Consider the following 12047-nt stretch of genomic DNA (forward strand, 5'->3'; position numbering starts at 1 on the left):
TCTGACAATCCCATCATCTCAATTGCAACCTCTGCTATTTGATGTCTCCCCTGTAAGAATAAGCTTTAATGGGAGCTGAGGACCTTGAGGTATTCAGAAGCCTGAGCGAAAAGCTCAAAAGTCACCTGCTTTTAAAATATTTATTGTTTCATACATTCCAGGGCACAGACGTGGTACTACTGGTACTCATGGCTGAAATCAAGCCTTTCCTAAGATTTCCAGCAGAACCAGCTCAGTGTAACAGTTTGAGTGTTGGACTACGATTCTGGAGATCAGGGTTCGATTCTCTGCTCAAGCATAAAACAGCACTGGGTGACCTGGACAAGTCACACACTCTCCACCTTCGAGGATGGCAATGGCAAACCCCCTCTGAAGAAACTTGCCCAGAAAAACCTATGGCCTTAGGGTCACCACAAGTCAAAAATAACTTGGAGGCACACAACAATGAAGGCTCCCAGCATGTGTCTGTATCAGCACTGGGGCTAATTTCAGCATTAAAAAAGAGATTAAAGAGCATTTAAAGTATCCCGCAAATAAAGTGAAAATGGCGAGTAATTGTGCGAATGATTATCACACACAATTGCGCAAATAAATTGATATCAGAAATGCATTGTCGCTGGAATTCCTAAAGTAAAAAGATGTGTGTTAATGCTTCTTTATAACCACTTTGCTGGTGGGTCTTGTGCGACGTTGTGTGAAATTGTAATTATGCAATTTTTCCGGGATATTCATGGGATAAACTCCAGATCTCCTTTGTGTGATAAACCCCTAAACTGCCAAAGGCCAGGAAAAGCTTTGTTCTGTCTAAACTCAGCTCCACCCAGTAACTCTTTCTAAATGGATGACCAGTCCTTCCCCAGGTACCTTGGGAAACCCATTGTGACTCCAATAAGATGCCAGCCCTGAGTGGAAATTGTGAGGCTTGCTTGAGCCAAAGAGTGGCTCCGTGGCCCTTAACAAGGTTGGTCAATTGAGTTTGTTTCCCTCTCTATTAAAAATTAAACAAATCAAAAAGAAGGATAATAGGATCCTTCTTTAAAGCCAGCTTCCAACTGAGCCAGTGTGGTGTAGTGGTGTGAACATTGGAGTGCAACTCTGGAGACCAGGATTCAATTCCTGGCTTGGCTATGAAACCCATTGGATAAGCTGGGGCAAGTCACACTCAATCTTAGAGGATAGTAATGGCAAACCTCCTCTGACGGAATCTTGTTACGATAGGCTTGCCTTAGGGTTGCCCAGAGTTGGAAATGACTTGCACACACACACACCCCTACTTTAAAGTGTCACCCTGCTTCCAGCGAGTGTCGAGACACACTCCCACTTTATCTTCACAGCAACCCTGTGTGGTAGACCCTTTCTAGGTCTTACAGGCAACCAGGTTGACCAGATGTCCTCACTGCCAAGGAGGCCAAGGCACTGTAAAATTTTGGAGGACATTACCAAATAAAAGCCCCAAACACTGACATGAGTATTAATGCATGCTTCTTAATGATCTCAGATAAATAATAATAAAAATAGCAAGGACATTTGGGAATTCCTCTTGGACCGAAGGTTGAAATGGAGGGCAGGTCCTAGGAAGGAGGACCCCTGGTCCCCCTCCACACACACACACCCCACTCCCAATCCAATCTCTCTCCTCCCCACAGATTATCTACACTGTCGAAAGAGTGGAGTTGCTTTAACTGCCACAGCTCCATCCTACAGAATCCTGATTGCAGAGAAGGCCAAAGGCCTTGCAAAACTACCCTACCGGCTATTTTCTCTAATAAATGAATGTAATGCAAAAACTACAAACCCCAGGATTCCATAGGATAGGGCTAGAGCACCTCAAGCTTGCATCCACACTGCAGAAATAATCCAGTTTGGCCCCACTTTCACTGCCACGGCTCCATGCTATGGCATTCTGGGAATGGTAGTTTGTTGTGTGACTCCAGAGCAGAGCTCTACACTCAGTCTCCAAAATCCCACAGTCTGGAGCCCTGACAGCTAAAGCGCTATCAAACCAAATCATTTCCGCAGTGTGGATGCAGTCAAAAAGTGCATTCTTTCTCCCCGGAAGAATTCTAGTACCACCACAAGACCTCATTCCCAGAATCCCATAGTCTGGGGCCATGGCAGTTAAAGCGGGTTATTTCCACAGTTGAAACGGTACCAAACCATTTCTGCAGTCTGGATGCAGCAAAAAAAAATGCATTCTTTCTAGGCAGCAGAACCCTGGTCTCACCAGAAGCTACGATTCCTAGAATCCCATCGCCTGGAGCCCTGGCGGCTAAAGCGGTGCCAAACCGGATTATTTCCCCAGTGTAGATGCAGCCACAAAAAATGTATTCCTTCTACACAGCGGAGCTCTGCTACCACCACAAACTATCATTCCCAGACTCTCATAACCTGGAGCCCTGGCCGTTAAAGTGGGGCCAAGCCGGATTATCTCCTCAGTGTGGAGGCAGCCAAAGTACCTTCCGTCTACATGTTTCTGTAAGTCAGGAGTGATGCTTTCCCCCTTCTTCTTCCCTCCCTTGCTTGCTTGCTTCCATCTTTCCACCCTCCCTCCCTCCGTCCCACCCGTTCTTTCTTTCTTTCTTTCTTTCTTTCTTTCCTTCCTTCCTTCCTTCCTTTTTCCCCCGCTCGCTCTCTCTCTTACCAGGGAGAGGCACTTGTAGCTGGGGTCCTTGGTGCCTGGGGCCCTGCTGGGGCCGCCCTTCTCCGGGTCCTCGGCCACCTCCATCCCGGCCAGCATGGGCGCTGCGGCGGAGCTGGGCGAGGGCTCGCTCTCCCCGGGGCCGCAGGGCCCTTTCTCCGGGCAGCTGTTCCCCTCCGGGGGGCTCCGGGGGCTGGGGCTGGGGCTCTTCCTCTCCATGGTCCCTGCAGCAACAGCAGTGGCAGCAGCAGTCGCCCCTGGCCCTCCGGAGGCCCTCCTGGGTTAAGAAGGGCACTCTCCTCCTCCTCCTCCTCTCCTCCTCCTCCTCCTCCGCTGCCCCCCGGAGGGACCCGCCTCCCTGGGCTTCCCACCCGCAGGAAGAAGCAGGAGGAGGAGGAGGAGGCCATGGGGTTCCATCCTGCCTTGCCCTCGCCTTCTCCAGCCCAGGGCTCCCTGGGGACTGGACACCACAGACACAGACACACAAGCCTTAGTTTAAAATACACACACACACACACATATATATTACTCATAAATTGTCATTCCCAGTTGTGTGCCATAAACAACTAGCACAATTAAAATGATCCTTTTAAATGGCAATACCACACACACAGCCTAAATGTATTTTGTGTGTGTGTCGTTTCATGTGCTCAGTGTGAAAATCTGGGCAAATGTCAGGTACTGAAAGATTTTTTTAATTATTATTATTATTATTATTATTATTATTATTAAATGTCAAAAATATTTTATTGAAATTTTAATTTTAAAAAATGAATAAAAATTAATAAAAAGAGGCCTCTCCTTCCTCCTCCCACTGAGCCTCCCCCCTCTCACCCCATCTCTTCAGATGAAAGACAATAGCAAAAGCAATAGCATGGGCATTTCTAGGCCGCTTATCAGTGAAGTAGCACTCTCTAAGCCAGTGGTTCTCAACCTTCCTAATGCTGCAATCTTTAAATACAGTTCCTCATGTTGTGGTGACCCCCCCCCCCCCACACACACACACATACCATAAAATGGTGGTGTCTCAGTTCCTAAGACCATTGGAAACATGTGTTTTCCGACTGTCTTAGGCAACCCCTATAAAAGGGTTGTTCGACCCCCAAAGGGGTCACGACCCACAGGTTGAGAACCACTGCTCTAAGCAAAGTTGAAAGCTTTCATGGCCAGCATCCATAGTTTGTTGTGGGTTTTTTCAGGCTATGAGGCCGTGTTCGAAAAGAGTTTATTCCTGGCGTTTCACTGGCAGCTGGGACTGGTATCTTCAGCTGCTGGTGAGACGTCAAGAATAAACTCTTCTATATAGAACATTATATAGAAGAGAACATTATTACTGTTATTATTATTAGTGATTATTTCAATACAGCAAAAATGCTAATAGTTTTATTTGAATGGGATAGCATCATCATCATCATTGCTGTTCTTGTTTGTCCAAAAAGGACCATCATTGTTTTGAATGAAATTCTCAGTCAAGGAAGCCACAGTTCTCAGTTTGTAGAACCTGAACAGGATAGTTAATGATAGGGGGCTTGGAGGTTTCTCATTCATGGGGTTACCATAAGTCAAAGTCTACTTGACTGCAGTTAACAAAAAAAAATTGGTCTCAGCCAAGTGAGAAGGTCTGTTTACAAGGGCGAGGGAGGTTTCCTTTGGGGTGTTTTTCTTTGTGGGGCTGTGGGAAGGGAAAGGGTGGCTAGAGGCTGGGTGGGGGAGAGAGATCCTGCTTGGCTTGCTGTTTACACAGCTTTTCTCAGAACTCCCGTCAAGCTCTCCAGGACAAATCGGAACAGGACACATTAAATGATGCCTGCATTAAAAGACATCACCATCCAAATATATTGGTTGTGGGAAGTATTGCTTTTCACAGACACTTAGGCAAATCTTTCTGAGACTGAAACATTGGTGATGATGCCACATCATCTTCTTTCTTTGCATTCAGCTGGAATCAGTCTTGAAAGACGGACTTGCATTTCTGCCACAATCTTAACACAGAGTTATTGAACCTTTATATATATACTACTGAGGAAACAGGCTGTATGGGTAAGATCAAGCTATTCCCTTCTTAAATATGCATAGTACCCAGATCCCTACCAGCATGTCCAAAGATAGCTTCTTTAAAATATTTCAAGCCCAAAAGAGTTGTTGTTTTAAACACATAAGGTTCCCATTTCATACTTGCTTTGGGTGTACACATCTAACAGGAAACTATTTACACTGCCTTCCTCTTTACTTTCTGTTCTTTTACTTCTTTTAATTGACTTTGGCTGCAAGTCTGTATACACTGCTCTGGGAAGAGGTTCATTGAACTGAGGGAAGATTATGTATGGAGCAAACTCACATAAAATTGCACTGTTTCCCATTTACTTATTCAATAATTACAATGTAAATAAGAAAAACTACTAAAAGTAAAGAGCAGTTCCCTTCCGCCTTCCAGTGTTCATATTTCTTCTATTCTTAAGCATCCCTGCTTACCCTGCACAGTATTTTAGAGTCCTCTTCTTTTGACATCTCATATCTGAAGATAGCATATTTTTGAGATAGCTATGACCTTTCAGGAACACTAGGTCAGGTTCCCAGGAAAAAGGGATCTTTTCCTCCCCACCATCACCACCCCAAGCATGTCTACGTTCAGGGAAACAAAACCATCAAATCTAAATTACTCCTTCCTTTCCCTAAATAATCCATATTTCCTCTTGAAACCTGAGACAAATGATCTTTGCACATCCAAAGCAATAAGCCAATCTCACTTTGTTGTATTCCCAGCCAAACATCTCCTCAGGGATATCCTGATCATTGTCTTTGTTAAAGTTTAAATCATCAACCAGTCCAGAATCTCCATTGTCAATTCCTAGGACAAGTTACTTGGCTAAATAGTGTATCACCTAAAGCTAGTTTTATAATATAGATACGGTTTCGAAACCTAACCTCTGCACACACAGCCCAGCCCGCATACACACATGCACTCTGTGTATGTTTGGGTCACCTTCAGATCTCTCGATCTGAACCATTCCAGCTCTCCATGGTCTTCTCATTGGACAAGTAATATAACTCCACTTCAGCCCCTAAAAATTCTACTATCCCCTTTCTGTATTTCCATTTTGGTTAGGTCTGTATGCTGTGTTGGTGTGAATTGCCACCTTGTATGTGTGTGATTATACTCTGCATTTTTCTAAATAAAATTATTATTGTTGAGATGATGTACTGGATTTTATTGATTGTATTTGTATGTTTTTATTGGGTTGTAACCCCACCTCGATCCACAGGGAGAGGCGAAGAAATATAAATTAAAATTATTATTATTATTATTTAAACCTTCTTAATTCACCCAAAATCTGGAGTCCTCAACTGAGAGGACTCCAGATTTGGGATGAATCAAGAATGTTTTATTCAGAAAAATTCTGGTATATTTTGGTGCACACAGTCCAAAATCAGCATCTCCCAGCTCTTTCCTTTTTCTACAGCTCTTCCCTTACATGGGGGATCCCTTTCAGACCCCTCCCCTCACACACACATAAGGGAAATTCCTCAAATGCTGTAGCCCCATTGAAAACAATGGAGCCTGTGCATGCGGCGTGGCACAGTGCACATGCCATTGCCTTTTCCAGCTTGCAGCTTTCAGCAAAGCTGAAAGCCGAGTATTACATGCCCGCATATGAGTGCTCTATAAGTTTTTTGTGTATTGTGCGTTCAGCTCTGGGAAGAGCCTGCTCAGTTAATTGTTCCAACTCTTCTGGTTCTGTTTGAACTAGAAAACTGGAGCAAGAAGACAGACACCTATGTTAGCTACTACTAAATGACTAGATAGAAAGGATGTGGCATACTGTATTCTCTGTGTTTCTAACACACTATCTGCAACCAGATACAGATATCCCTTTCCCACATGACTAAACTGATGCCAGAACGAAGCTGCCATTCTTTCTTTTCATTGCCTAATAATAGAAACACAAGTGAACAATGGGATTTAGCCCTAACCCCAATGGTACATAGCTCTGCAAATGTCGCTGGACTGCAATTGTCTTTACCTTTTGCTGTGGCCTAATAGCATCTGGAAAACCACAAGTTGCTATCCCCTCCTTAGACATAAAACAATAGGGACTAATTAAAGAATGCCTCTATCTAATCACATTTAGTGCCATAATCCTAATTTATTAGCTAATAAGAAACAATTGTTTTGTTATAACATGAACAGAGGTAATGAGGAAAATGGAAGTATTGCTATGGATATATATGCTAGATCCAAAGATCCAAAAAGACTCTAGTTTGGCTGACTGCTTTGTCCCTAATCTGGAATGTTTTAAATCAGAGGTGGACATAATACTATGCACCCCTGCATACCCCACACTGTATTTTGGGGTCATCATATTTGATATCTCATATTTGGAGACAGCATGTTTTTGAGAGATTAATGACCTTTCAAAAACACTAAAAAGGTCATAATCCCAGGAAAAGGCAATCACTTCCCCCAGGCATGTAGACATCCAGGTACACAAGACCATTAAAACAAATGTGCTTTTTCCTTTCTCAAATATTCTGTATTTCCTCTCAAAATCTGAGACAAAGGATCTCCTCACACCTAAAGCAGCAAGCCCATTTTTTCTGCCTTCCTCCTGTTGTGGTCCCAGCCAAATTTCTCCATCCACCCATTCAGGGGATATCCTGATCCAGTCACTGCTTTTGTAAAACCATCAACCAGTCTGGAATGCCAATGGCAATTTCCTGATCTTGGGTAGTCACATGTGGTAGGATCACCCTTAGGGTGGTTGTAGGTCAGTTATAACTTGAAGGCATACAACAGCAACAAAGTAGCACCTTAGGAGAGGAGGAAGTGTGCCAAATGGCAAACAAATAGGTGTAAAAATTTATATGCAGCAGCAACAGCAGCAGCAGACTTTTAGTTTCAGTGATATATAAAAAAGAGGTTCTTGTCCCTCTAGGTTCCCTGTGAAACATTGTTCTGAGAATGGCAGAGAACATGGCTGAGGATCTAAATTACAACAGACTCTTTCTAAAAAGAGACTGCATCTCAAGATGAATAAAAGTAGGTTTTATTCCTCATATAAAACCCTTTTTTGTACAGTCTGTCTTTCACATTGGATTTATTAGAAGCCTTCCTTCTGCTTTTGTTTTCTATTACCTGCAAAGTTTCTGAAGGAGAGAACAGCAGTTTAGGTCAAAAGGAAATCCTAATTTTGGGGGGAGGAGGGAAGGAACTTATTACTCACTTCCTCTTCTCTCTGTGTTTTTGTATGGTAAACTGTATGGAAAGTTGACATATCATGGACATTTCCCAAGGCAGAAAGACATGAGGTTTATTGGGGTGAATGTTTTATTTACAGTTGGCTTTCTACATTTGTGGCTTTGACTTTTGTTAATTTCATTATTCACAGATTTTATTAATATGTTCTGAGAATCTGTAGGTCCTTCAACAAGATTCTGTCAGAGGCTGAACACAAAGTCACACTGGAGGACCTAGACATTCCAAGAGAAAACACTTCTCTAGACATTTGTAGTTCCTCCAGTGCAGTTCTATGGTCAAGTTCTGCCAGATGTTGTCAACAGAGTTGGACTGGAGGTCCTATAGATTCCTAGAGATGTGTTCTCTCACACAAAAAGGTGGGTTTTTTATTTGCAGCTTATTCACTTTCACAGGGATCCTGCACCCCTAATCCTAGACAATGTGGAGGGCCCACTGTATTTAACTTTTGTATATTGTTTATATTGTTTTAACTGTGACCATTTTAATTGTTTTTAAAGTTATTGGTAGATTTGAATTGATTTTCTTCTGTATGCCACCTTGGGTCCCACTTCTGGAGTAAGGCTGCATATAATAATTAAATGAATAAATAAATAGGTTTAAGAAAAATAGGTACAAGGGCCAGGGATGGACAGCTATAGAAGATCCAGGAGTAGCTGCCATTATTTTTTCAGGGTTTGGGGAGGATTGGCAACTGTGGTAAGGAAGGTAAACCTCAGCATTTGTGGCCAGTTTTCAGTGGAGGTTTTTTCAGGAGAAGTAGTTTTCAGGCAAAAATTAATGTGAAAAAAAAATTGCTTGAGCCTGGGGGCTTTGAACAACTTGAGGGGGGGGGCTTCATGTACCACACTTTGGTCCCACATGCAGTCCATGGGTCACACTTTGTCAATTTCTGGGCTGGTGAGATATAACACCTAAAAACCAGTTTGAGTCTCTTTAATTAATGAAATGTGGTAGAACTATGGAAGAATGGCCTTCTCACAAGCCCATCCTTTCCCCACCTCATCTCATTTGCATTTGCCCAGCTGCCTAACTATTGTATTGTACCTACAGATCCACAAAATAACACCAGTCTTGCAAGAGAAGAACTGACAGCATATATAACTACTTATGCTCAAGGGGTTTTTACATACTGTATTTTTAGTTCAGCCAGGCAACGTACTTCAATGGACTACTACAACTACTGCTTTATTTTTTTCAAGAGGTATGCAAAAGTAGACATACTTTGTGTAACTTGAGTCATGGATTAGGAAAAGGCAACATGAAAAAGATGGCAGCAGAGATAGCTGCAATGAAAAATGTGTTACTATATAGATGGCCACTGGCCAGAAGTCAGAGACAAGCAAATGCTGGGAGCAGAGGTGAGTAAAGAGTGGCCCTTGGGCCACATCCATCTCTCAATGCTATTTTTTGTGGTCCTATGACCCCATAGGATTTGACTGTCTTGTGGGGGCCAAGAAAGGGAAGAATTGCTTCACTTTCACCCAGAAGCTTCCAGTCATGAAGATTCAGCTTTTTACAGGGGATACCCACACTTTTTCAAATTTTTATAAAAAAAAATCCCTCATTGTATGAACTTTCTGCCCTCTGGTTTTTATTTGATTTGTTAAGGGGCATTTGGTCAGCCCACTGGTATTCCAGGGACAGAAAACAGGTCCTAATTCACTCAAGTTGCCCACCTTTAGAATAGAAAAAGCAGATGAGGCTGGCTGACAGCTAACCAACAGCTCTCCAGATGGGGCAGAGCAGTCAGCAGACCAGTTGGAGGCAGAGTCTTCTACAACTGGCAGAAATGTTGTTCCACCAAACTCAGAAGCACAGGGCCACTCTTTCCAAGATTATTGCTCTTAAGGAATACTCAACATGCTGGTCATATCCTTCTCAACCCAGCCAGTCAGCGATGACTAGACGTACAAGGTGTCCCAACAATACCACAGAAACATTAACATTGCCCTCTGTTTCACAATGCTCTCAGTGTTTTGAAGAGCAAAAAAACCACTGTGACATAAGAAATCCTAGTTCTTCCAGATGTTGTTTTCCCCACTTCTCTAAAGTAAACCGAACACTGAATTTGTGGCATTCCTCCTGACTCAAATTGTCTTTTAGAAGACCCAGCCACCATCACTTCACTTGTCCCTACCTCAGTAGTAAAGAATACAGAGGTGTTTGTTCAACATCAGTCTATAATTTCAATAGCAAACTTGTTCTCTCGGATCTGATGAACAGCAGGTGAGGTGAATAGGCCTAAATCCCACGTGATGTTTGTACACATCATAAAATTCCCTTCGCTTCTTTTCACTCCTTACAGCCAATGGAACTCCCCCCAAATAAAGTCTGGATGGTTTCCTAGAACTCTGGATCAGGTTTTCAGGATGTTTAGAGCACAGCAGCAGGAATGGAGATCCTCTCCACCCCCTCTTAAACTGGATACTGTTGTTGAACATGTAGACAACCAGCATTGCATACAGCCCAAAATATACATGTCCATGCTACACATAAAGAGCATGGTAATATGTTTAGATCCCACATGTCTATAATATTTTGCAATGCCAGTTGGAAGTGGATTTGATGGCTACCATATCAGTAGGTTGGTGAATCTTGACTGGGTATTAAACTACACTTAGGATGCATCTGCACTGTAGAAATAGTGCAGTTTGATGCCACTTTATGTGCTGTAACTGCATCCTATGGAATCTTCTGATTTGTAATTTTATAATGTCTTTAACCTTCTCTGTCAGAGAGTGCTGGTGCCTCACAAAACCACAAATCCCAGGATTCTGTTAGAATCACAGAATCATAAAGTTGAAAGAGACCGCAAGGGCCATCCAGTCCCACCTCCTGCCATGCAGGAAATCCAAATCAAAGCATCCCCAACAGATGGCCATCCACCCTCTGTTTAAAGACCTCCAAGGAGGGAGATTCCACTACACTCCAAGGGAGTGTGTTCCACTGTTGGACAGCCCTTACTGTCAGGAAGTTCTTCGAACCATGACAGTTAAAGTGGTGTCAAACTGCATTATTCCTACAATGTAGCTGCACCCTTAGAGGGAGCTATTGACAGGGTTCAAACAACTTTGAAGGTAGCATTCAGTGCCTTGGACAGCTCCTTTAAATTTCAACATTGAAACACTGCCCACCTGATACGGAAACTACCAGTCACCACTGCTGGCAGGACTAATGGTAAGAAATGATGAGAAATAAAACCCAAAACATGTGAAGGGTATAGCATACCCATCTGAATTCCTTCTCTACCATTCATGCAATGCTTTTGTTCATGTAGACCAATTTGACTTGAGTTTTTAAAAATATGTTGACTTTTTTAATGTTTTTATTTTATTTTATTTTTGGCAAAAGCAACTATTTCTATTTTCTTGATCTGGTAGAGGTGGAAAATTATTTAGATGTGTATTACCAGTACTTCCTAGGGTGACACATATGGATTTCAGTGAAAGTACATTCAATCTTTGACATCTTTATTTAGAAGTAAATCCAATTGTGGTTAATGAGACTTACTCCCAGGTAAGTGAGTAGCCCATTCCTACTGATGTAAACCAATCAGAGCTAATATTGTAAGGCTCAACACAGTACTGTAACCATTAGATATATTTAGAGTCATTTTAAAATGTTCATACATTTCTAGAATATTAAATAATATTGAAGAGAATTATTAAATTCCTGGAGAATTTTATCCCATGATGCCAAGTTTAGAAACCTCATATTCATTCAAAGAAATTTAATAAGGAGGGTTTCCATATGTATTGCTTGGCCTTTGTACCAACAACTGTGGTTTTCCCCTTGGCCAGAAGTGCTCTTTTCTGAAACTAGCTAATTTAATTTTAGCTATGGCCAGTCAAATGGAACAACATCAGTTTTAAAAATACAGTTCAAAAGTTGAAAAGGACTCATGAAATGTCCAGTATCTCACATTATCATGAACATCTTGGCAATTACATGGCTTTTGTTTTGTTTTGAAACAATATTGTGTTGATATAAACTTCTCCCAGATGTGGGCTTACTTTTGTATTATGCCACTGCTTTTCTACTTTTAGTTTTTGTTATTGTTTTGTTTGCAGAGCTACAATGTAGCTAGGGCTGTGTCGTTGGTTTGGCTGAATCCCATGTGACACAGTGAACTGGGCCGATTTAGACCTCTTT

At 42.3% G+C, this 12047-nt stretch overlaps 1 protein-coding gene across 1 annotated transcript in view; it reads right to left on the reverse strand.

Moving 5' to 3' along the window:
- ENPP1 (ectonucleotide pyrophosphatase/phosphodiesterase 1) overlaps positions 1 to 2946 on the reverse strand; it is a 70317-nt gene extending 67371 nt beyond the window's left edge. Inside the window, 1 exon segment of the mRNA XM_042447264.1 lies at positions 2642 to 2946. Within this exon segment, the coding sequence (XP_042303198.1) occupies positions 2642 to 2857 (216 nt within the window). The 5' untranslated portion in view covers positions 2858 to 2946.
- Positions 2947 to 12047: the final 9101 nt, after the last annotated feature.

The sequence above is a fragment of the Sceloporus undulatus genome, chromosome 1 (genome assembly GCF_019175285.1).
Source record: "Sceloporus undulatus isolate JIND9_A2432 ecotype Alabama chromosome 1, SceUnd_v1.1, whole genome shotgun sequence".
In the NCBI taxonomy this organism is placed as follows: Eukaryota; Metazoa; Chordata; class Lepidosauria; order Squamata; family Phrynosomatidae; genus Sceloporus; species Sceloporus undulatus.